Raw genomic sequence first — 26,768 nt, forward strand, 5'->3', positions numbered from 1 at the left:
TGAGTACTAAGGGTGCCCCTGCCGACCAGTTCTCTGATCCCTGTCCTAAAAGTCTCTCGAAATATGTGTCCTTCCTGAGGGCAACAAGGGTATTTAATTTCTCTTTGAATGATCTCCAGTACCAGCCACAATGGTGTAGCGCCAGAGTTCAATTCTGTGCCACTTTAGTTTGTCCATTGCTTTTGGTTACAAGTTGCCTTAGTATAAAATGCCACAAGATGGCACTATAAAAAGGCTTTATCTGCTGGACTCATTGATATTTGACTTCGTCATAAAGATTGTTTATTCATAGCTTTTTATAACCTCAGGAGTAAGCATATCAATAGTGAATATATGCCCATGTGAATGGCATGGTTCTTTTTATTAACATTTGTAATCTTACGAAATACTTTAAAAAACAACGATCACGAATAAAATAGAATCTTTACGCCTTTGTAAGCTATATTCCTGGAGTTTGTACAACTCTTATTCTATTCAACACCATTTTTATTTAGAAACCTACAATATAAATTGTAATTTTCTTATGTACCCACCCTGGAAAAACGTGACTAGGGCTTAGTCCCTCTGCCAACTGGCTGTAAATATGGGTGGTGCTCTTTAGCCTGGTGTGTGGTGTAATTCAGCAGAATGACTGCCCTGTTTTGTGAAATGTAGGGGCTGCGAGCATTGGAAAGGGACTTGGAGGAATGTTGTTCTCAAGGTTCGGACGTTCATCTGCATCACAGCCATCTGAGGCATCAAGGGACTCTGTGGAAGACGAGAAGAAGCCGGTTGCCTCACCTCCCACGTCCACTGTGGCAACGCAGACCCTTGCACATAGCAGTTCTGGCTTTCTTGACTCTGCATGTTAGTTCATACTGTTCTTTACAGGTTTACACCGTTCCTTTTTAAAACGTGCGGAGCACAGAGGGTTAAGATATTAACACTAGCAGTCAACTCTTAATCTAATCTAATGCCTGCCTTAGCTTTTAAAGAAGCAATGCTTTTTCTTCTACTTACATTTTTAGGAATAATCCCTAGGTAAATGCATTTTTACTCTCTGCGTTGGTGAATTAAGTAAAGAGCATTAATAATCAGGGCCTTATGGCACAGAGGTGTTACACATCAAGCATAAAACAAATCTCTTTGTGGTAAGCACTCCCTGATTTTTCTAAAGTGGTTTTTTGTTTTTAATATGGTCTTCTCAGCCTTAAAAATTCATGTAATTGCTTCAAATCTATGCTGTATTTTCTCTTGATACTTTTTAAAACTGCTATGCCAAAGCTGTCCTGGTGCTAATCCCTCAGTTCCCTTCATCCAACCGAATTATAAAACCTTCAGAGCTTTAATTGTATTGGAACCACTGTATCGCTTCCAATCCTATCCCAGCTACCTTTTGTAAAATAGATACTCAAGAAATGAGTGAATGAAAGGATAATTATACTGGACTTATATTAGAATGGAGCTTTATTTAATTTTTTCCAGTGGATTTATAAGGTCTAAACTCCTGAATAGTTGTGAAACACTAATACACTTAGTATATATTTACTTCCAAGGATGTAAACTTGAACCTTATTTTTAAATGTCCAGTAAAATAAGACTAATAAGTCAAGTCCTAGTTTTCCATTGACTTACATAAGGAAATGTTGACTCTGAAACTAGCTACTTCCTTTCTGTAACTATAGCAAGAAAATTTTATTTTCTTCCTCTAAAAATCTTTAAACACTTCATTTCAGATACTTAGAGCCTTGTTTTCTTACTGTGTCTGCTACTCTGAATTTTAAAACAACCAGCATTCATTGCCGTGCGACAGTCCTAGGGGCTGGATCTTTCTCCAGAGCCACCTCCACTCCATGATGAATTATCCTAGCCATTTCTGAGTTGGACATTCCTATTTGGGCCAATTCCATTTTTTTAACTTAATCCTATCTATGTCAGACTCTGAGTACTAAAAATTTTATAGTTGCAAGCCTTTTGAACACTGCCTAGAAAATTCATTTCAGATTTTGATATTTGTACAAAATTCATAGTTTTCTTATAAGAGTTCCTGTACTATTGCTGACTTAAACTCTCACTTCTGCTTACTATCAGAAATGAGATTGTGAAAATACAAAATTCTGTTATAACATGCAGATGTCAAAAGCAAACTAAACTTCTGAGGAAAAATAACTTCAAAGAATTTTGTAAAATGGCAGGTAAAAAGTCACAATTCCTTGTAAAGTTAATGCACAGCAATGATGCTAGTAACCATTAGGGTGAACGAGGAGGGAACAAGAAGAGCAGGGTATTTTGAGCCCAAGAGACGGGGTAATGAAGACATACAGAGAGAAGTCTATAGGGTCTGAGAGAAGAAACCTATCTTTTAGTTTTTCTACTATTTAATGTAGAAATTTCAAAGTGATAATAAAGAAGAAACCTATTTTTTCTTCCAGTACAAGTGAGTAGAGATGCTTAGATGTATTGCATTATTATATATTAATATCTTAACAGAATATGTTTTCTGTCATTCTAGCATATAAATTCTTTGTTGGTCCTAACGGTAAATTACTTGCCAACTATAGACTCAACTAACTGTGAGCTAATCATGATTTCTTAGTTTCATGTATTCATCTTTAGATACAGATTTAAAAAGCCCAACTTTTAAAATTGGACCACTACTACAGGAGAATTTATGCCTTTTAAATCAAATCCCCAAGATTCACCTTACTAATTCTTGGACTTGCTTCAGTAATACACTCTTCTATGTAATCCTGATTTAGACAAATTTCTTAAGTCATAATTGCTCTTTTGGCTATATGTTGCAAATCATAAAACCTTTCTTCCTTAAATCTTCTTTCTGGAATTTGGTCACTGTGATTAGGTGATTCTGGCTTCCTTTCTTCCTTCCTTCCTTCCTTTCTGCTCACATTTGATTGACTCAGTTCTTCTCGATAACCTTCATTCTGAAGCTACCGGCTTTGATTCTCTTGCTTTTTGAGGGTAAGATGGACACAGACTGTGAATTCATGATCAGTCAGGTTTCCCTCTTTGAAGATTTAGTGTTGTCAGTTGAAACCATCTTATTGACATCAATTTGAAGCATCTTATATAGCTACTCTTCATTTCTTCTGAAAAGTATAGGCTTATTTCCAGTGGTTTTACTGTTTCATTTCTTGTACTCCCCTGTGTTTGTAACATATTATGAAAAGAATCTGTTTCTTTTAGCATTGTTTTGCCTCTAGGTTAGAACTTAAATGAACTATACATTTGGGAGATATTTGGGTGTTAACAGATTATGACATTATAGTTCAGAGTTAATTATGCTTACATTTTCCATGAAAGAGCTCTTCACAAAAACCAACGTGTGTACTTCTTTATGTATGCTAGGTTTAATCAGCTTATTTGGGAGTATTGTTCTAACTTTTGGCCACTGCATCACTGAAGGCCATTTGTAACCATCAACCAACACTTTACAGCATCTTGTGTTTTTTTTTCACAGATTTCAGACTTCAAGAATCGTTCTTTAATCTCCCACAACTTCTTTTTCCGGAAAATGTAATGCAGAATAAAGATAATACCCTCGGTATGGTATATGTCAGGAATAGCATTCAGAGCACTATGAAAATGATCTACTTAGATTTCTCCCGCTCATTGAAAAATTGGATCAGTTCTATGAGATCAGCTTGAATGTTACCATTAATAGACTATTTTATATGTATTCTCTTCCTGTATTTTCTAATCTTAAATATAGTGGTCCAGAAACCCCCGAGTATTGATTAGACCCTTAATGTGCTAAAATATATGATACTCCTATATGCTTCTACAAAGAAGGAACCTTTTAGAGAGGGGAGAAAAGCATGAGGCCATTCTCTTTCTCCTCTATTGCCCTACAGCCTTCAAAGAGATTCAGTATTCTTTTCATTTAATATACTTAAAAGGATTTCATAGTATAAAGGATTTTATCATTTCTAATTATTTCAGATATTAATAACACTTCCCCTAGGGCTGTTGGTATGCCATAACTGATACTGATTTCAACACAAATATTTAATGTTCTTCAGAGGTGTAGGTTTGCTTTGAAAAAATTATTATTGGATGTAAGAGATATTTTTAGTCTCTTAATTTTCAGCAGATTCAAAATGTATCAGTAAAGATTAATCTTAGCAGTTTAAAATTATTTTCATCATTAACTTCTCATTCCTTTTTTTATAGCTTCTTTCTCTTTCCTTTTTTTTAAATATCGAATTTTACCTTTAACAAAAAAATAAGTTACAGGTGTTTCCTTGGATTTTTTAACCATATCTAATTTTATAATTTCTGTATTTATAATTGCTAATTTTCATGCATTTTTTCTATTTAAAAAAAAAATCTTACTTGATATAGATTCCAAAACAGTGTTTCAGCATAACAAGCTGATTTGGGTTTTGGGCTCTATAATAGCAGTTTGTGTTGATCTAACTCAGTGAAATCCCCTCAAGAAATGATCTTATATAAGTGCTCTCTCTGGTCCCTGTTCATGTAATGGTCACTTCCATAGAGAAATAATTGATGTGTGCTTTTTGCATATTTAGTTGGAGAAAGGAAAATTAATCCACTTACACATTTGTCCTACATTCAAGTAGTCCTTTTTATTCACTACCTTAAAACCATCCCAGCTACCCAAGCAATTAGACCACTAATCATAATTGCACCACCCTGATCTGATTCAGATGGTATTATGTATATGGCTTCTGTTTTCTCTTTTCCTGTTTTTATTCATTCAACAATTTTACTATGAGCCAAGTAGGTAGTCACTAGAAAAGATACCAAGATGAAACAGATTTCAGTGCTGCCCATAAAGATTTTAAATGCTGGTGGGGAAGTTAAGTATTTTTTAGAGGGCATATATTCTAGTAGGGAAGGTAGATAACTACAGGAATAATTATAATATATGATAGAACGTGATGAGCCACATAACAGAGAAACAGGTAAAGGCCTCTGACAGTTCTAAGGAAAGAGAAAATGATTTAACCTGGAGAAATCAAAAAAAGCTTCGTGGAAGTAGGATTTGGACAAGCAGAGATGAAGAGACAGTGCAGAGAGAATAAACAGCATAAGCAGAAACACAGAAGTGGGAAACACAGAGTATGTAGAGAACCAGAAGTTAGTTTTGAGGAGAACTAAGGATGAGTGGAAGGGAGTAGTTCTGAATATGATCAGGAACATTTCTCCAACCAGATGGTAGAGGATCCAATAAATCTGGGCATCTCCAGGAGTTTCTTTATATTCAACCCATGAGCCTGTATTTACCCAAATAGCCCATCTGTTGTCAAATGTTAGGTATATGAATGTCTTTCAGGGTATATTAGTGTCGGGAAATTTGGGGGTTAGAAATGACAACTGGTTATAAAACTCATTATGGAGTTTTTGTTATTTTTTTCAAATAAAGGATGGTTAGAGAATATTCTTAAATATATTTGAAGCTATGATAAGTCACAAAATTTAAATATTCCTTGGATGTCAAACACCTAACCACATGAAATATATAGTCGCTCTGAGGCAGCACAAAAATAAGCAGACATAATTTATCAAGAACGCTGAGCACAGTCTTTCTTACTGCAAATGACTCTTTCACCAGTCATTTGGAAAGCCAGTTTCCTTTACCTAGTATTTTAAGTGGTTTTCTTGGTATCTACCTAAAGCAAAAAATCGTGCAATTATGACCATAATTGTTATTTACAAATAAGATAACTTTTAAGATTCATTACGTTTTTGAAAATTTCTCTCCAGGGAAGTTAAGACACTCCCATTAAATAGAAGAAGGCTGTCTAGTTAGTACACATTATAATACTAAGATGGTGACTTTCTATTCATATATTTTACTTTTCAACACCATATCCATGTTGACAGGCCTTGTGCACAAAAGAATTCTCTGCTGAAAGCACAGTGCTAATTGTTGATGGTTGTTAAAAGCCAACAACCTTTTTTTCATTTTTACCTCTCTTCAATTGTTCAGGAATCTCATTCTTTTATCTTTTTCTTTTTCTTTTTTTTTTTTTTTTTTTTTTGCAGATAGAGGAATTTTAGCACTTAGGCACTCGAGAGAGAGAAAGAAGGACAAAGTGATGATTTTATGTTCTCCTTTCTTTTTGACCTAACTCAGTGAGAGAAACTCGGAAAAAACTACTAACCTGTATGCTGCCACCCCTTCTTGATATGGTAACAATGAGAAAGTGGGTCCAAGGCAACTCCATGTAGATTTGGGCCAACTTTGGCCAAGAGCACATCTCATAGTACATATATTGATGGAATAGTGCTGCCATGTAGTAACCCCACTCCCTTGGGAATTCTGTGATCTACAGAAAGGGGGAAGATGAGACATAGGCCCTCTTACATACATACATCCACCTGTAAAACCAACACAAACGTGAGGTCAGCTGCAATGGCAGCCAGACTGCCTGGGGTAAACCTTTTAAGGAAGATGAGAGACTAAAATAGGTTCATCAGGTACAAGCTGGCTACCTAATTCCCATTTTGATGGGGACAACCTACAGATAAATAGAAAGGGATAGGGAGGGGCAATCTAGTTAGTGACACTTATTGAAGATCCTCTGGGTGATGAGAAGTACAAGGGCATATAATATAATGGAACAATAAATTTATCATTTGAGTTTATAGTATATGAAAGGCAGTGTTGCACAGTAATAGCATATTAAGAATAAATTTCAGGGACATAAAATCAAAGTGGAGCCAAATAACACTAGTTGAAAATCTCCCTTTCTTTGACTTTAAAACAACAGTTCAACCTAAGACTTGGACTAGGAAGACATTCTACAGTGGCATTTAAAAGTGAATTCTTAGAAATAACTTGGTGTGGGCTTCACCAATTTTACTGTGTATGTTTCCCATCTCTTCTGTTTTTCCTCTTATTTCTCCTTTTTTTCTTTATAACTAACTTCACCTTGACTCCTCTTCATGGTGCTCGAGAATTCATTTCCTCTTTTCATCTTCCTGTCTGTTGTGCCAGAATGTACCTACCAATTTAACACAAATGTCCCGTGGAATACAAAAGGTAAAAAATTAAGACATTACTATCCCACAGTTCCACATGTGGATTTCAACTATTTCTTATTATGGATTAGCTTATCATAATTTAAATGAAAAAAATACTTTGTATTTTGTTTTTAAAAAAACTTTGTGAAAAGCCTATGTTGATATATTTCATGGGGTTTTAGAACCTTAACTGGGTAGATATTTTCTGACATTCTTTGTCAGAAAAGCACAATTGAATAGAAAATAACAACTGTAAATGCATTTTTAAATCACCAAATGGTATTGTCACAAAATACCTGTTTAAAATAAGCATTAGCTAAACATTTATGTGAAATCATTCTCTAAAATGATGTGATTTCCTATATGCAATTACCGAATTTCCAGGGTAAAGCAAAACCCAACTTTTTCTCCCACCCCCTTAGTTTTTGCCAGTTTTTACTTTTCACATCTGCTGGTACTCTGAACAAAGAGCATACTTAGAGTGTCTGAATAGTAGTGATTTCGGTGCTTTTTATTTTTAAGACAGACCCTTCAAAATATTGTATGTCTCATTGACAGTTTTAAAGGAGTTCCTGAAGATCAAATTATCGTTTTCTAAGTGTTTTATCTCTAAGGATTTGTTAGATGAACCGATCACAATCTTAGCGCCTTGATTTGGTAAGGTGGTTTTTCTCTAACACGTATTGCAGGGACTTTCTGTGTGTTTAGAAAAGACTTGAGTGAATTCACTGAATTGTTTGAAGACAGCACTGTTATAAAATGAAATCCTGCCTCTCAAGAATTAGCATTGTTCCTCCCAGTTTAACTTTCCTGGCCACCTAGTGGATTCTTTTATTGAACAAACATTTAATGAGCGTGTATGTCCCAGGTGCATGTTAGGCTGTGCTGACAGGATAGAGACTAGGGTGTGTCGTGGCTGCCTTTGGGGAATTCAGCCAAGTGGAGAGGAAAACGTGGTAGGACTGTAATAGATGTTATCTTCCAACACGTCTCCCTGAGCCAGTTGATGTAGAGGGCCTCCCCAATGAAGGACCCTTTGAGTGCCCTGTTGCACTCCTGTAGGCATTGTTACGTGTAAGCCTGGCCCATCATTCTGCAAGAAGGCTGTTTGCCTTATTTTACGGATTAGGCACAAAGATTAAATGGGAAAGCCAGCATTTGAGCCCAGTTTCTTTATTCCAAATATACTATGTGATACCAAGCGAGATTTTTGTTTTCTTGCTTTATTATTCCATATTGACCTGAGCACACAAAGGAAAGGGTTCACCAAATAGAATCCTGAGCTGCTGAGGCTCTTGAGTATTTTTTCCTGTAAGATTAGAGTGGAAAGTCACTTTTTAAAAAATAGTAATAATAATTAGGAGAGTCACTTCTATTTGGTAAATTTTTATTCTCAACTCTAGTAAGTCTGTATAGAGCCAATCTTGTAATACTTATTCATTTGTTTGACTTCTTTTCTTTTTAGTGGAATTGGATCACAGAATTGATTTTGAACTCAGAGAAGGCCTTGTGGAGAGCCGCTATTGGTCAGCTGTCACATCGCACACTGCCTATTGGTCGTCCTTGGATGTTGCCCTCTTTCTTTTAACCTTCATGTACAAACATGAGCACGATAATAGTACAAAACCCAGCTTTGATCCAGTCTGAACTGTTGAAGGACATTAATGGCCCCAAACTGATTTTTTTCTGTTAAAATATATGTCAACATACGGAAGTTTCAGGTTTAAGTATGTTTCACTTTTGTTTAGGGTAAGAAATATTTGAATTTAGAAGCACTTTATTTTACTTTAAAAAACAAAGCAAATGTTCCGTCTGAAAGAAGTTATTTATAGTTTTCATCATTTTAAGTATGAGTCTGACAGAACCCCCTGCAGAGAATCAAGCAAGACCTGGAAGTAAGGAGGACTTGGGTGGACTGCAAGGTCATAGACCACAATCTAATTTCTCCCAAATATAAAGGCATATTAATGGGTTGAATCTAATGTATTAACCAAAATATGTTATAAATCTAAAATGATCAAGGTCCAGGGTATTCTACGTAAAGATCACAAGGTGGTATCATTGTTTTCGATTTCCATGAAAGCTTCCATTTCCACAATTTCTTTGAAACATGAGTGTAACAGATTTTAAATGTTTTGAATTTAACTTGTTTAGAAAAACTAATGCTAAAATAGAAACAACATTTTAACTATTTATAGTTTATTACCTCTGACTAATTGTTTTATGTCAATATATGAAACATTACATTTTTTTAAATGTTTCCTTTGAACAATTTAAGAACCACATTTATTTTCTATAGTGTTAAGACCCTTTTTTCTCAGAACTCCATCTTTTTACTCTTCAGATGAATATATAGACACTGTGGCATACTTTCAGCATTTTTTTCATTAAAAAGTTGTAGTTTTACACAAATAACACTAGTTCAATTATTTTGGAAAAAAAAATGAACTTTTTATTATGTCCCGTGTACCTCAGAGAAAGCTAAAGTTTTCTAAACTTGACATGGAATACTCCATAATGGGTACATTTAATAAACTTTACTGGAAAATTAGTAAACTTCTTTGGAGTAGGGAGTATGACAACTAAATTTTAAGTATATAAACGTCTGTGTGCCAAACAATTAACATATAAAAAGGGGATGGAGTGCCACTAACAAATTTTATTTTTAAAGTGTTTAAGTAATCGTAATTGAGACATAGACACAATAGTTCAGGATTCTGAGGCATTGAAAGAGTTTCCTCAGCTGTAATTGTTTCCACAGTGCTTTTCATCTGAGGAGCTCAAAGTGCTTTGCGATTTAATAACCTATGTAGTAGCTTCTTGAGGTAAGTAAATGAGCGTTATTCTCATGTTACATGTTAGTACACTAAGGCACCAAAACATTTAAAGTGCCTCGATTACAGAGCAAATCAGAGCTCAGACTGAAGACAGACCATATTCTTTTATGTGCTGTTCATTGATAATTCACATGTGACCTCTTGTTTTGCAAACAGTAATAATAACAGAAGTTGCAATTCATAATTTGGAGAAATGACTGTGAAGCCAGTACTTTACCCTACTCGTCATATACATTCTTGGGTTCTCACACTCAAAGGAGGAGTTACTTAGAGGGGATCAGTAGCCATCTCTGCCACAACTAACCCATACTTCTGAGAGGCTCCCACTGGGTTCCACTTAAGGTGCTGTCTCTGCTTATCTTAAGCTCCCCAGGAATCGTCAAACTGGGAGCAAAGTTGGTCGGTCGTACATCTCACCTTCTCCTTTCTTTTTAAGATGATAGAATCTTTGGATTACTTGTGGGTTTTACTCAGCACTGTCAGTCCTCCATCTGTTTTGGCCTTTCATTGAATTTGCACAACATAAAGCACTTCTTTTTAGTGCTTAAAAAGATCCCAAGGCTCCATGCCCAGATACGTGACTCACTAAGAAACTCTTGCTATAAAAGGCTTTTGATGCAATCTTAGCAAAGCTGAAGCAATGTCTTTCGAATTGAGAGATTCCTGTGAACTCAGGTCATTCTCATACCCTGTTTATTTCGTAGGTCTATTTAGTTCTCAGGAGAATTAAACTCATATCCCATATGACTTTATCATTAAAGGTATGTGAGCATTTGGGTGGTATGACACTCAAATGCCTAAGAGCTTTAAGGGATTCATTCTCTTTTTTTTTTTTTTGGCTGCTCTGGGTCTTCGTGCGGCTTGCAGCTTCTCTAGTTGCAGGCTTAGTTGCGGTATGTGGGATTTTAGTTCCCCAACCGTGGATTGGACCTGGACACCCTGCATTGGAAGCGTGGAGTCTCAACCACTGGACCACTAGGGAAGTCCCAAGGGATTCATTCTTAACCATTAGAATGTGAAGAGCCCCTTTTACCTGAGAGGAGTGAAAACCTAGCAAACCTTTTCATTTTGATATAGAGTAAAAAGAAAAGTATATTCCCATAGCTATAGGAATATATCTGCTTCCCTTTTTTCATATTGAGGAAAAAAATCCAATTTAACCACATGGAAGTTATTTGAGTTCTTGAAAACAACATTCAAAACCCCCTTTTCAAAATGAGATATTCTGGATTATTGGATAGGGGTTTTGTTTTCAATTCATTCTTTCATCAATAGAGATGGTGATTTTGATTTCACAGTACTCTTGTTTCCATGTCTCTGCATGTTGTCATGGAATGTATTTGTATGTACTCAAGTAATATACAGAGTATGTGTAATTCTAGCTTGACTTAGAAGCTGAGTCAGTTACTGAGTAATATTTTGCAACTTTATTCCAACAAGTACTAAATTTTTGATACCATTAAAATTTTATTCTCTATTTTGTGTACCTGCTATGATGATTCTTCTGAGTACTGGTCAGATTGTTCACACAATTTTAATCCAGTTAGGTCCCCAAGAATTATTTAAACTTAGAATAAGGAGAATGTTTTGTTAGTTCATAACTTTATTTTCAACAGTAATTATGCTTGTGTTATAATCCAGTGTTACAGTATATTAGAACATATTATAAAATGTACTCAGTTTCTCATAGCAAGCCTTAGGAATCTTATGTTTGACTGCTGTTAAATACCATCTGTCAGCCTTTGGAAATTCTCACATTGAACGTTCTGTAGAAGCCCTCAGACAGTGACATGTAAACATTCATCTCATTCTCATTTTCTCTCTGTTGTTTCCTCGTTGGGGGCTGAAGCATTCAGGTCATATCCTTCCCCCAAAGAGTAAACAGAGGAAAGGAAACCATCAGTGGAGTGTCACGGCCAACTCCACAACTCCTTCCAGTGATGACACTTGAGCCCTTTAAGGTGGAATCGGACCAAACCTAGAAAGTTCACTGTAAGGCCTACAGTAGAGGGAAAAAAACTGAATTGCTTTCTGATTAGGTTAGTTAATATTTCTGTCTTCTCAGCTGTAGTGAGTAAGGCATTTGGACAATTGAGAAAACTAATTTGAGTGTTATGTCTTAACAATTGTTTGAATAATCTTTTGTTAGCATGGAAATGGGGCTAAAAAAGATACGCGATATTAAAGAAGAGTCAAGGCAGAGGTAAAAAGAGGATGTAGCAGTCATTGACTGGAGAAAGAACTAGAACTTGACCAGACAGTCTTGAGTGTTCGGTAGGTAACTTCTGTGGTTACTCTCAATTGTCTTTTACCCAGATTCTGCTGTCATCCCTGCACCTCAGGCCTCTGCCAGGAGTCAGATGGTCCTCTGGCTGAATTTGAAACACACACATTAAATCCTTTTATGGTTAGGTATGGGCAATGCATATAGTTTCCTGACATTTTATAATAACTTAGCTACATAGAAAAACTTTTGCTGTATCTACAGCAGATTTGGCAGGAAGCGCCTCAACTGAACTCTGAACTCTGTTACTTCTAGGATAGTCTAGGAAGCCTGCAGACCACACTGTCTCCTTTTGCAGTAGTCAGAGGGAAAGGAAGTTGCCAAGGAAATATGTGTAGTATTGAGCTTGGAGCAGTGTACAGAATGGCAGGATATAAAATTTCATCTCAAAGGTCTCATTTAGTAAATGTTACTGCTGGCATGATAACAGCCTGGGTCATATGCGTCCTATTTTAGTCTTCATTGGATGTTTGCAATGATTCAAAGGATCCTAAAATTTCAGGGTTTGTTCAGATTTTAGAGGTCATCTAGTCCAACCCTGTTTTAGTTTCATGTAAGCATTTAAATAGCATAAAGGTCATGAAAAGTGAAGTGAGGGGTGGCATGTTAGGTTCAGCCCAAAGACATTGAGAGACTACTCAGCAGTAGAGGAGGCAATTTGATGGTGTCTCTAAGGAAAAATGTCGTTGACCACAGTAGAATTCTAAAGCTGGAAGGGCTGTAGATAGCCTCATTTTCCAAAGCATGTTCTGGGAACTTCAGTAGATGTCGGTTCAGAAAATAAGTTTGAGAAATACCAAATTTAGAAGATTCCTTTACAGCAGGACTTTCAGGAGCCTCTGATGCGTTAAATGCAGTGTGAATCTATCTGGTGCTGTGGGGTGGAGGAGGGGGTTTTTCCAAATGTATTTAACCATAACTTTATATGAATATACTTAGAGAAATGCCATCACATTTAATTCCTGTATTTTACAGAGATGTATCGTTCCATTTGACAAGTGACCACTCCCACCCTATAAGGTCACATGGCCAGCCAATGACAGAGTCAGAATTAGAACCTAGTCCCCTGATTCCCAGCTTCGTCTTACACCACAGTGCCTGTTTCCTTCCCATAATACATATGGAGCTCCTAAATGGCAGAAAGTACCTCGGAGCAGGGCGCGCGTGTGTGTGTGTGTGTGTGTGTGTGTGTGTGTGTGTGTGTGTAGCAGGGCGGGTGTGTGTGTGTGTGTGTGTGTGTGTCTTCCCCATCCCCTCCCCCAGCCCTCTAGCTGTAACCGGATGCTTTAGGAGCTGTGAGCTCTCAAAGAATGGCTCTAGGCTTGAGTTCCCCAGTTGGTCTCCTTTGTTCCCAGGCTCTCCTGAAAGAGTGCCCTACCGGGTCTGGATAGGCTTCCTTTCGTGTCTTAGATTCAAAATACCCCAAAAAAAAGAAAAGCAAAAGAGGAAATTTCCTGGCAGTCCAGTGGTTAGGACTCTATGCTTTCACTGCCGAGGGCTGGGTGGCACAATCAAAGAAAACGATAATAAGCAAAATAATGAAAAAAATAAGAGAAAGCCAAAATGCCCAGGATACATTGTATTAGTTTTCCATTCTAGTGACAAATACAAACTTGGTAGGGAAACAAGTTGCACAGTGTTAAATAATGTTTAATATTCCTTTTGTTTCCTTTCTATACTGTTTATATGTTGACCTTTTATCAATTCATGACAAGTAGAGCCCTTCTAAAACTGTTCCAACATAGGTTAACTAATAGAAATCTTAAAATTCAAGTACTATGTGGAGAATATGAGACGAGTTTCTGGTGTGTGTGCGTGTTTTCCCCAAAAACAGTCTCTTGGCAGGTAGTTACCATGAACTTTTCCTCGGCCTTTGTGTTTGAATAGGGGTGGGAGTGCACTTAGTATTGTCTGTTACCTTCTGGCTTTTCATTTATGTGTCACAGAGTGCATCTCGCTTCCTTCCCACTGTACAGTTGCCAGGCTGTGTTGGGAAGCTGTTCTTTAGGGAGGTTACATCTGGTCTTCTGTTGAAGAGTAAGATGAAAAACAAGTATGTTAGTACTTGACCTTTAGTACTTTCTCCTGGAAGACATCGAATATCTATGAGCTCCTTCATACCTTCCCTTGACGACACCCACACTCACTACCATCTCTGCTTGATCTCTCAAAATATTTGATTCCCCATGAGCTTTGTGATGGAAAAGTACAGCCATTTTGTGGGTCTAAGGCTGTCATAATAAATCCAAACTCCGCCAGTAAGAGTCTGGGAAGTTTTTTGTTTTTTGCTCTTAGGTACAATTCTCAGAGGCAGCTAACACTATGACTCTCTTGCGACCCTTACGTTGTTGCCTTTCTTTCAGCTTCTATGACCTCTTCTTGCGTTTACCCTCCCTAAGTGCTGTCAGTGACTGCAGTAACAATTCACAGAAGGTGGCCTTTTTCCTTCCCTTTCGTTTGTTGCCTTTCATTTCCAGTTAGCAAAGCAGGTTAGTTTTCTCAGAATGTTCAGTTTTACTGAAGCATTATTCCCGTTTGATCTGTGTAGTGATCAGTTCAGAGGGCAAAAAATATATAACTTTCACTTTAGAATTGTCCAGTTTTGATTTTTCTCATTTGGAACTAGTTCATGCACCTTTAATAATTTCAAGGAAGTGAGAGATAAATGTAGTTCTCTCCTGGATTACACTGTTTCTCTAGCTGAATGATCCATTCATTATCTCATTCACCAAGTGCAAGTAATTGTGCCCTCCAGTAAACAGCCTCAAAGAGTAGGCTGTTCTAAGCATTCTTGGGAACATAGTCCTCCTAATCTTTGATTAGATAATCCAGAAAGTTCATGAAGAGTGAAAATATTAAAATCTACCTCTTCACGAGCAATGGCCACCACACTGCCTCCTACTAGGAGGGTCGGTGGCCCCTGTGGCACACTGGCTCCCTCAAACGCGAGAGGAAAAGGTTGGCACATTCTGATCTTGAAGAATAAAACCCATTCACAGCTTCTCAATTGTGAATGGGTCAGAAGATGACCGTAGTCCTCAGGCTTTCAGGCTAATCTGAGTATGTGATCACTGATAGAAAATTAAGTCCAAGAACCCATGCAGATTGGGACCCATCACTACGACAGTTCCACTTAACTTCCCATTTCTCTCACCCTTTGGTTGGTGCCAGACTGACTGAAAAGTAGGGTTTTAGGTGTATTTTGTAAGAATCCAGGCATTTCAGTGCTAGCAAAAGCAGTTCCCTCAAGTGGTATTGACTTTAGATTGGGAAATAAATGGCCAGGATGTAGGGACTACATATAGAATTGAGACGGGACAGTGTATGAACTGGAGAAAGAAAAGGCAAACATGGGGAAGGAAGGAAGCTTGGCACCTGGTCATGATAGTCTGACAGCTTAGACATTTCATTTTCAGAGAAGGGGGGGTAATGGGGCGGCGTGGGTCTGATCACAACATCTCTTGAACTGAAGCCCTTGGATGGTTCCATTTATCGTTGGAGACCCTACACCCTAGCCCAACCTGCATCTCCTGCCTGAGTTCTCACTGCCTATCTTCAGCATTTCTGTCACAGGCTGCACACCATTCACCTAAGAATGCATGCATTTTAGTTATTGTAGTGGTTACCTGTTGTGTTTGTCTACCCAACATCCTGTTTCTCCTCCTTTAGGGTCCTCTCCACCCATCTCCTTATGAAGTACTGCCCTTGCCTTGCCCACTCTGTGTTGTTCTAAGTTGCTAATCCCATAAAAGTCGTCTTGCAACCTTTCCCACCCTTGGTTAAAACTATTTTGTTTCGCATGAGTCCCTATTATTAAAACAGCATGATCAAAGCACTGTCTGTACAGTGGCCAGGTGATGGGTACATGTCTCAGATCAGACCATATTTCCCATCTCATAAGCCACAGTGATTATCCCAGAGATGGGCACATGCCCCAAACCAGACCAAGAAGAGGACTTCCATAGGACTGAGTTGCTGGCCCGTATGTGCAGATAGCCTTCCGTGGCTATTCAATACACTCTGGTGGCACATGGTGTGATGTGAGCATGGAGCCACCTGTAGTCAAACTCCACCCCTTCCTCCTGCAACATGGGTTATGTCCCTCTGCTATGGGAGAGAGGGAAGCACACACACATGAACAGGGCCAAGAGTTCCTGGAGAACTGAAGCAAATGCCACCCCCAGCGTTCCCAATTCCACTTTCCTGTTATATTTGCTTAAGCTATTTTGAGATGGGTTTCTGTCCCTTGGGTCCAGAAGAATTCAAGTTAATAATCATTTGACCAAAACTAACCTCCACATCCCTAATGGAAATTCTGTGTTTAAGGACAATGTCTTTTGAAGACTTTCCTCAATCCTCTGGTTGAAATTAATAACAGCACGTGAGCTCTCATCATAGTCCATTTGGGCTGCTGGAGCAAAAATACCATCAACTGGGTGGCTTATAAACAGCAAACATTTCTCTCAGCTCTGGAGACTGGGAAGTCCAAGATTCATGGCAGCGGCAGATTCAGTGTCTGGTGAGAGAGCACTTTCTCAGTGACTGCATCTTCTACGGCAACCTCTTTATAAGAACACTAATCCCATTCATGAGGGCTCTACCCTCATGACCTAATCACCTCCCAAAGGCCCCACATCTAAACACTATCACATTGGGGACTAGGTCTCAACATACGACTTTAGGGGGGACATTCAGTCCTTAGCACCCCCCATTAACAATGTGTTTTTTGCACTGGTTTCATTTTGCCTTGATTTGGTGTTTGATTACCTGTCGCTTTTTCACTTACTGACAGGCTCTTTAAAGGTAGGGAGCATCGGGCTTCCCTGGTGGCGCAGTGGTTGAGAGTCCGCCTGCCGATGCAGGGGACACGGGTTCGTGCCCCGGTCTGGGAAGATCCCACATGCGGAGCGGCTGCGCCCGTGGGCCATGGCCATTGAGCCTGCGCGTCCGGAGCCTGTGCTCCGCAACGGGAGAGGCCACAGCAGTGAGAGGCCCGCGTACCGCCAAAAAAAAAAAAAAAAAAAAAAAAAAAAAAAAAGGTAGGGAGCATCATCAGACTCTCCATAGGTCACTACATCGTAGGGGCTCAAATTTATTGAATTATATCTAGACTGGTACTGCGTAAGTGCTAGGAATAACCATGAAAATTACGTGACCGAAATTCATGGGAATTGCTGAATTGGGAGAAGCCTTGAGAATAGGCAATCCCTACATGGAACCAAGAGGCTCAGACAGAAGGGATCTTGCTTTTTCCACAACCAAAGAAAGCAAAATTAATAGCTCCTAGGATGTGGCAGAAAAGAAGCAGGAAGTATTATATGCCAGGGTGAACTTGAAAATAGATCTTGGGTGTACTATTTAAAATACTGACTGTTGTATTTACCTGTGCAGAACAAAAATGCCTAATTAGGTATTCATAATTACTCCCCAACGTGTGCCCCATAGTAACTCAGTGGTGTTTCCTACAGTGACCAAGAAGTATTTCCTTCTTGCCATATGCTGTTCTCAAAACGTAGCGGTGCATGTTCACGTATCTCTGCCTTTGCGCTTGCTGTCCCCTCACCCTAGAATGTGTTCTGCTTATTTCCCATTTACGGAGCTTTTACTTATTTTGAAGTCAGTAATCACTGCATTCATGATTAGGAAAAGAAAATTCTCAGTGCTTTCCCAATTCCTTCCAGCTGCAGACTGTTTTCTCTCTATACCAGACAGTAATTTATGATTTACCCTCTCTGCAACTGAAACATAAAGGAAGAGAAAACAAGCAAAGGAGGAGAAGATGGAGTTCATGGGAAATGGTAGTTGGTCAATTAATTTGCTTCTCTGAGAGATGTTATAATGTTCTGTTGTGTTTTGTTTATAAAGAAGGGAATGTTTTCCAGGTTTCACATGAATAGCTGTCAGCTTTGGGAGCACAACTTTTGTGGAGGGTGAGGATCACCAGTTTGTACCTGTACATAAATGTACAAAGTTTTGTGTCAGTACTTACACAAAACTTTTGCCTCTGATGGTTGACTGATATCAGATGCCTCTAATAGTGCTGTACTGAAGAGGACCTGTGTGGGGAAAGGATACCGCAGCACTGCAGAGGGGAAGGACTGCTCCCGCAGGCGGTGACAGTGGAAAGTGACGTAGCAAGTGGGAACAACTGGGGCATCTTATTCGGGGCTGACTGGCTCCTCATAGTAACCAACTTGACACATTGAAGCCTGGGAATTTTTTCTCAACTAGATCTATGGTTGTAAAGATTTGCTGACATCACCTGTCTCAAGGATTCCCTGCTCATTTTTCCCTCTCTCTACTGTAAGAAGATTTAAGGATATGTCTATATGCATCGGGGGAGGGGAGAGAGCTTACTAGCTTGCCAAATTTATTAAACCCTCAATCATGTGGCTTCTGTTAAAATTATTGTTAACATTTTCCTGTTTGCTCTCTACCTGGCACTGTTCTAGATGCTTTAAATGAATTCCTTCATTTAATGTTTACAGTGCCCTCCTGAGGTAAACACTGTTGTCAGGCCTTATTTTTCAACAAGGAAACCAAGACATAGAAAGATTGAGGTAACCAGACCCTGGTCACACAGCTACAAGAAGATGGAGCTGCGGTGTATGATGCTCAAGCCTGTACTGTGCTGCCTCTCCCAGTGCAATGTGTGGGAAAACAGTCCAGATGGGCCTCAGGACCAGACTCTACCCTACCGCACTATCTCTAGGTAAAAGCCCGAGAATTGTAACTCAGTCAAAATTCTAGCTTACTCCCCTGCTTGTGGTCTCACATGCTGGTGAAAATAACCACAGTGCTTGCAAGCAGGATAGAAATGAGCATATTTCATGAGAGGAATAAACCAAGGTGATCACATCCTGCTTTTCCCCCTTCAGGGCTAGGAGCAGAAATGGCCGATGTCTTGACAAGTGAGTTGCCCGATGAGTATAATCTTACCTGTACTCCTTGAAGTACATACAGCACCTAAATATTATCACCCAGGAATAAAACAGTCCTGGGAATGGTTAACTCGCATTCCCTAGGTTTTGGAAGGCTGAAAAATATCCTGTATTGTAATCTGTCATAATCATCCTGGAACCACATTTTTAATGGTGTGAAGTCTATTGCAGAATTCAGACTCTGAAATCTTTCAGACAGTTCTCTACAATGACATATATATATATGAAGACACTCAGGTTCTGAGCTATATAGAGCTCCCTAAGGAGTCCATAAATGAAAAATTGTCATCAAAAGGAACTAGAATTCCCTTTAGGTTTTTTTTGTTTTTTCTTTTTCTTTTTATCTTTGGGCCACGCCACGCAGCATGTGGGATCTTAGCTCCCCGACCAGGGATCCAACCTGCATCCCCTGCATTAGAACCACAGAGTCTTAACCTCTGGACTGCCAGGGAAGTGCCCTCTTTAGTTTAAATCACGTTTTACATTTCTCTAAGAGGTTCGTCAGACTCTCATGTGACTTTTTTGACACAAATTCTATTAATATGAGGAGAATCATGAAATTTGTGTTTAGTAGAATCATGAAATTTGTGTTTAGTAGAATCATGAAATTTGTGTTTATGTCATTTTCTTAGACTTGAAAATGCTGTCCTAACTTTATGCACCCTTGACCTAATTTACTGTAACACTTTACTTTTGCTCCCCATTTTGCCTCACCTTTCGTTAATTTCTCATGTATAAATGGTTAATATTTATAATCTAAGGAGATGCCGTGATAGTGGAAATAAAAGGCAAGTGATATAAAACACCATCTCACCATCACCATTCTTTGTTCACAGTGGTCTAATTTCAGAATTTTGGCAACACTCTTAATGCTCAACAAACAAGTGAGATCATTGAATCAAACAACTATCCCATTCACAGCTCATCTTTATACTTTTATTAGCTAGATTTTACAACCTGGTCTCTGCCTTGATAATTAAACATTTCAGCATCCATATGCCTTTAACTTCACTGCTTAAAACTTGCCCCACATTTTTGCTTTTAGCCTTTGTCCTACTTTTTGGTATGTCACTAAACAGGCTGAGCATTCAGTAAACTGTACACTATTCAGATTCTTGCATAACATTCTAGTTTAGAACACAGTAGTCTTTTTGTTGCAGAGGGACGAGCTAAAGAAAGTTCTCATTTATGCGGTGCCAAAAAGCCTCAGATGTTACCTAGGTATGTGTGTCACACTGCTGTACATTTTTAAAATATTTTACCTAAGTCAGGTCTTAATTACACATGACATTGAGGAGAAAAGCGTTGACTAAAAATAAATGATGCACACAGTACTTGTTTTGGAAATGTAATCCAAAAATATACTCAGATATATGTCAACACATATTTGTGTCCTAAGTAATTCAGTAACTAATGTAGGCGCTTTCTCGGCTCTCTCCATGTTAATTGAACTAGGGTGATGGTAGGCAGTGGCCAGGTTACTGCAGATTAGCAACTGTTTATCAAGTCTTGACTGACCTTTAATGAGTGTCAAGGGTGGCATTAAAGATAGCTTTTAAATACATTAGATATTTACTTAAAAACTTGACGATCCTCCAGCTGGAACACCAGTGTGCCCAGGTATGCAACTCAGTACTATTCACAGTAGAACATACTCTCACAAGATCTTTGCCTTCCATTAACAATTCACAAACTGCCCTTCCTGTCTGCACCCTCGTGCCAGGGCTTCCTGAGAACTTATTTACAACAGAGGTTTATCTAAAAATTATAGTCCAAAACCCCTTGGGCAGACAAATGCCATTGATCCCAGCGTAACATTCAGGAAGTCACTGATCCAAGTACCATATTCAGCAAATTCCCAGGCATGACCAAACTTGCTAGAAAACCAAAAAGGGAAAATCTGGGAAGTAAGCCAAGATCCTGGGTGTCATTGTACAGCATTCAAGCCAACTCTGGTTTCAAAATTCTCTTGAGATTGTTACTCCATGATTGGAATGCATTCCACACTGCTTGGCCACAGATCACCACACAAAAAATACACTGCAGAATTGTGCTTCTATATTGCTCGCTTTTGCAATAGGAAAATTTAATTGTGGGTGGAAAAGTTTGTTTTGTTTTTGAATTTTCTTAAAATCTACTTACTGGTGAGGCATTACCAAATAGTAGATATAAAAGTGGCTTAAGATCTTCTATCAAATATAATCTGGGACTAATCCTGTATCTCCTATCTTCCCTACCTGTTTCCAAAGATGCTGTGAAGAATGAATAAGAAAACATTTTATTTAAGACAGTGTTATAAGCACAAGGAAGACATTATTCAAAAGATATGGACGAGAAATGGTAAACCTTAAATAACAAGTGAGTAGTGATATCCCTAAGTAATCTATTGATATGATGCAATCTCAATAAAAATGCAGCAGGATTTTATTTGAAGACAAACTATTTCTCAAATTTATATTGGAAAAATAAACAAGAATAGCAAGGAAATTTCTTAGGGGAAAGGAGAGTAATAAGGGTAATTAGACCTACTATCAAGTAAAACATAGTGTAAAGCTACTGTGATGAAAACACTATAGTGTATGAAGAGACAAGAGAGACCAATGGAATAAACTAGAAAGCCAAGAAAGGCATCAAATAGATAAATTAGTCTATGATAAAGTTGATATTTTAAATCACTCAGTGAGAAGAATCTAAATTAAAAGTATGAGATACCACTTTTCCCCTGTAAGGCTGACAAAGTTCAAAAAGCTTGATAATGTACTCTGTTGGTCAGGGTCTAGGAAACAGATACTCTCAATTGTTTGCCAGCGGAAACACGAATAGGTGTTTGCCCTTTGGTAGGCAATTTTGCGATAGCTGTCAAAATTGTAAATGCCCATACCCTTCAATTCAGCAATTCTTTTTCTACAAATGTATCCTTCAAATGTTCTCACATGTATAAAATGACCTACATATAAAGTAATTCATTGCAGAACTGTTAGTGACAGCAAAAGATTAGAACTAATGTAAATGTCCATTGATTGGGATTGGTTAAATAAATGATGGTACCTCCATAAAGTGGAATGATGTGCACTTTAAAGATTTAAGAAATTAAAGATAAGGCAGTTCTGGATGTACAGATATAAAACAATCCCCAAGCTATATGGTTAAGTGAAAACCAAAACGCAGAACAGCGTGTATAGAATGTAGAATGTATAGAATGTAATCTATTGTGAAGAGGGTTGGGGGGTATAAAATACCTTGGAAAGGTAAGAAACTAGTCCAGTGGTTTCCTCTGCAAAAGAGGATTAGATAGATGAGGGATAGGAGTGGGAGGGAAACTCACTTTTAGGTATATAGTCTTTTATGCCTTTTGAATTTTTAACTGTATGTGTGAGTTACCTATTGGAAAGTATGTGTTTAAAAAACAACAACAACAACAATACAACCACTGATAGCAGAAATAAAATAATATGAAGAATAATCTGGGATACATTTACGTACCACAGTCTAAATACTATGGAATGCAAATGTCTCTTCTTCTTTGAGAGTACTGAGCAATAGAAATATTATTATTATCCCAGAGGGAGATACTGGGAAATTGTAGAAAGTTGGAAACAGGAAAGAAATGTCTTACCCAAACATTTAAAGGAATAGAGGATCAGAATCTTTAAAAGTAGAGTGATCTGTCCCAGTATTCTGAAAGAACTAACTGAAGTGTTGGCAGGGACATGACTTCAAGTCAAACCTAATAACCTAAGTAACTTTTAAAATCATAACACTTGCCCATGAATACTAGCCTCTGGGTGGTCCAAACATTTTAGGAATAGTATTCAAATATGCATAACAGGATTTAGATCTAACACTTTCTCACAGGACCTAGGAGCTCCGTAATGAGTTTATTGTTCTGTTTTACCTTTATATTGTTTCATGTTTCTTTTATGTAGTGAATAATGTTAGGCAAGGAGGAAAATTCTTTCACAGAGGCTATGAAATCTGGTCCTTTGTATGATGGAGAAGAAGCAAATTATGTAAGACCAAAACTGACTGTAGCCACTTCTGCCTTCTAAGGACAGTGGAATAGTGATTCCTACCTGTGGCAAAATATCTGCTCCCCACTTCACAGAGGCCGAAAAGAAAAGTCTTTGCCAGTATTTCTCCTTGTGGCTCAAGGTTCACCTTCCCTTAGATGAGCCATTGTTTTTGCAAAACACACTGATGAGTTTGGAGATATGCAAAGGCAGGCCTGGAAAAGATCAAAATAGTTCTGCACATAAAGAGAATTGAGCTGATGAGTAGAGAACCCGAGAGCCCAGGTAAGTTTAAGGTAAGAAGGTGTGAAAAGGGTCTCAAAGGAAAAGGGAAACCAAGCAACCTTCTATAAAGTTCACTCCATACATAAATGCCTTGTGTGAATGATAATTTAAGGGGAGATGAGGGGGAAAGGGCTGATGCTCCTCATTGGGACAAAGCAATGCAGAACAATTGATAAATGAAATTAGTTCTTCAAATACTGAGGTGATTGGAAAATGCACAGACTACCCAGATCTCCCTGAGGAGGCACTCGAGAGCTCAAACTAATTCCCTTCGAATTTCAAAGCAGAAGGTAATTCACCTGACTTCTGTGTTATACCTCCCTCCACTAAAGACCTGCACAATGAGATTGTGAAAGAGGCCATACATTTATTTATCAACAGTTTAAACAGGCACAAAGGAAGTGCTTGGAATTCCCCGCTCCTATCTCTAAGAGGAAACTTTCAGAAGTTTAAACCAACCCATTCTTCAACTGATGGTCAGAAAATCAGACTTCTTAAAACTTCTAATTTCTCCTGAGATTTTTAAAATACTTGCTCCTCCAAAGAGCTTCCAAAATTCTTTCTCCAAAGAACTTCCTAAGAATTTAGAATCTCACAAAAATCTTTCCATGTTTTTTTCTATTAGTTTGTTTACTTTTAAATCTGTTGATCTATCTCAAATTTATCTTGGTCTTTAGGTGAAGTATTGCTTTTCACATCATCCCTCAGTTAACTAACTGTCCAACAGTTTTTAATTTAATAATCAATCCTTTCCCTATTTAATTAAAATACCACTTTTATCATGCTAAAATTCTTCATGTATAAGTGTATTTCTGTATTCTGGAATCTATTCCGTTGATTTCATTCACAAAGCACACACACTAGACTACTGCAGTTTTATAATGCTATGTTATCTTGTAAGGCTGGTCTTCCTTCAGTGTTCTCCTGTTTTTACATAAAGTTCTTGGCTATTACTTTTTTTTTTTTCCCAGTAAGAACTTTAAAATCAGTTTTTCTACTTAAAAAAAAATTCTTTTGGTGTTTTCATTGAGATTGTGTTATATTTCTAGATTAATTGGGATGAAGCAGGCATCTTCTTGACGTTGAAACGTCCTATCTCAGAAAAGGATGTGTTTTTCCACTCAAGTTTTATTTTGTGTCTCTTAGAGCTTTTTTTTTAGTTTTCTTTGTATGGATTGTGAACATTTCTTAGTTTTATCCTGTACTGAAGTATTGAATATTTTGTCTTTTTTGTGACTATTATAAATGGCCTCTTTTACCTGTTATGTTTTCTCAGTGGTTGTTATTTGTATACATTAGGTTAAGCTATATGGAACTGCCATTTCTGTGAGTCTAAAAAAGTTAAATATTGGCAATTTCATATAGCTTTCCTAAAAGAAAGGCTAATGATTTTTTACATTTACTTTGTTCCTAATTACCTTAGTGAATACTCATGTTGTTTATCATATTTTTTCATATGATTTTCTTTCTTGAGTTTTTCAAGTGTGTAATCATATTATCTATTAATAATGGTTCATCTTAATTCTATCTTTACAGTCCAATATTTGTACCTCTTATTTATTTCTGTTGTCTAATTAGGTACGCTATTATCTCCAGAAGGATGATGTTGGGTTATAATTGTGAGGGTAGACATCCTTCTGTTTCCCTATGGAGCATAAGAGTATATAGGCTTTCTGGTTGGGATATATATATATGAATGATATAACATGATTATATCATGTTTTAAGCATTTTAATCAAGAATTGTTGAAATTTTTAAAATGCTTTCTAAAAGGACGTATGAAGATGATCATATGATTTCTCTCTTTTTTTTTTTTTTTTTTTTTTTTTTTGCGGTACGCGGGCCTCTCACTGCTGTGGCCTCTCCCACTGCGGAGCACAGGCTCCGGACGCGCAGGCTCAGCGGCCATGGCTCACAGGCCTAGCCGCTCCGCGGCATGTGGGATCTTCGCGGAAGGGGGCACGAACCCGTGTCCCCTGCATCGGCAGACAGACTCTCAGCCACTGCGCCACCAAGGAAGCCCGGTATGCTCTTCTTTTTATGTGATGTTGAATCTGTTTGGAGTCTTTGCATTGACACTCATAAGTGCATTGGGTCTGTGATTTCTGTTTTGTGTTCGTCATGTTTTGCTGTCAGTTTTAGGTTGGCTTCGTCAGGAGGATCTGGAGGTTTTTTGTCTTTTCCACATACTCGACAACATTTGGTGTCATCTTTTAGTTAAAAGTTGGTAAAATTTACTAGTAAAATCATTTCTGACTAAGGTGTTATTTGTTTATTTTTGGTAGGAAATTTGACAACTTTTCACGTTTCTCTCATAGTAATTGCTATGTTTTGATTGTCTCTTCTGAGGACAACATTGGCAATTCATATTTTACTAGAAAATAATCTATTTTGTGCATTTAAAAAATTTATTTGCATAGAGCTGAGCAAAATCAGCTTTTATAAGCATTTTTATTTTTATTTTTTTTTGCGATACGCAGGCCTCTCACTGTTGTGGCCTCTCCCGTTGCGGAACACAGGCTCCGGACGCACAGGCTCAGTGGCCATGGCTCACAGGCCCAGCTGCTCTGCGGCATGTGGGATCTTTCCGGACCGGGGCACGGATCGGCAGGCAGACTCTCAACCACTGTGCCAGCAAGGAAGTCCTATAAGGCTTTTTCATTTCCATTATGTCTGTGGTTATTAATTTATTTCCATTTCCTATTTTTATTTGTGTGCATTCTCCATTTTAAAAATAGGGTTAATTATTGGGACTTCCCTGATGGCACAGTGGTTGAGAGTCCACCTGCCAATGCAGGGGACATGGGTTCAAGCCCTGGTCCAGGATGATCCTACATGCCGTGGAGCAAATAGGCCCGTGCACCACAACTACTGAGCCTGTGCTCTAGAGCCTGCAAGCCACAACTACTGAGTCGGCGTACCACAACTACTGAAGCCCGTGCGCCTAAAGCCCATGCTCCGCAACAAGAGATGCCACCACAATGAGAAGCCCGCACACTGCAACGGAGAGTAGCCCCCACTCACTGCAACTAGAGAAAGCCCACGTGCAGCAACAAAGACTCAATGCAACCAAAAATAAATAAATAAATGTATTTATTTATTTAATTTTTTAACGTCTTTATTGGAGTATAATTGCTTTACAATACCGTGTTAGTTTCTGCTTTATAACAAAGTGAACCAGTTATACATATACATATGTTCCCATATCTCTTCCCTCTTGCATCTCCCTCCCTCCCACCCTCCCTATCCCACCCCTTTAGGTGGTCACAAAGCACCGAGCTGATCTCCCTGTGCTATGCGGCTGCTTCCCACTAGCTATCTATTTTACGTTTGGTAGTGTATATATGTCCATGCCACTCTCTCACTTTGTCCCAGCTTACCTTTCCCCCTCCCCGTGTCCTCAAGTCCATTCTCTATGTCT

General features: G+C 38.2%; 1 protein-coding gene and 1 long non-coding RNA gene across 14 annotated transcripts in view; both read left to right on the forward strand.

Moving 5' to 3' along the window:
* DDHD1 (DDHD domain containing 1) overlaps positions 1-11,304 on the forward strand; it is a 91,677-nt gene extending 80,373 nt beyond the window's left edge. For 4 of the 13 annotated variants that reach the window (XM_067735391.1, XM_067735428.1, XM_067735400.1 and 1 more), the window contains 4 exons: positions 655-846; positions 3,458-3,541; positions 6,965-7,009; positions 8,456-11,304. In XM_067735391.1, the coding sequence (XP_067591492.1) occupies positions 655-846; positions 3,458-3,541; positions 6,965-7,009; positions 8,456-8,637 (503 nt within the window). In that variant the 3' untranslated portion in view covers positions 8,638-11,304. The remainder of the gene's footprint in view (positions 1-654; positions 847-3,457; positions 3,542-6,964; positions 7,010-8,455) is intronic. The other 9 variants (XM_067735485.1, XM_067735446.1, XM_067735466.1 and 6 more) reach the window with 4 other exon arrangements.
* Positions 11,305-13,309: 2,005 nt separating this feature from the next.
* LOC137223549 (uncharacterized) lies at positions 13,310-25,366 on the forward strand. The gene is made up of 3 exons (XR_010942913.1): positions 13,310-18,823; positions 21,302-21,392; positions 25,229-25,366. It is a non-coding gene; the product is annotated as an uncharacterized lncRNA (long non-coding RNA).
* Positions 25,367-26,768: the final 1,402 nt, after the last annotated feature.

Source organism: Pseudorca crassidens, chromosome 1 (assembly GCF_039906515.1).
Source record: "Pseudorca crassidens isolate mPseCra1 chromosome 1, mPseCra1.hap1, whole genome shotgun sequence".
Classification (NCBI taxonomy): domain Eukaryota; kingdom Metazoa; phylum Chordata; class Mammalia; order Artiodactyla; family Delphinidae; genus Pseudorca; species Pseudorca crassidens.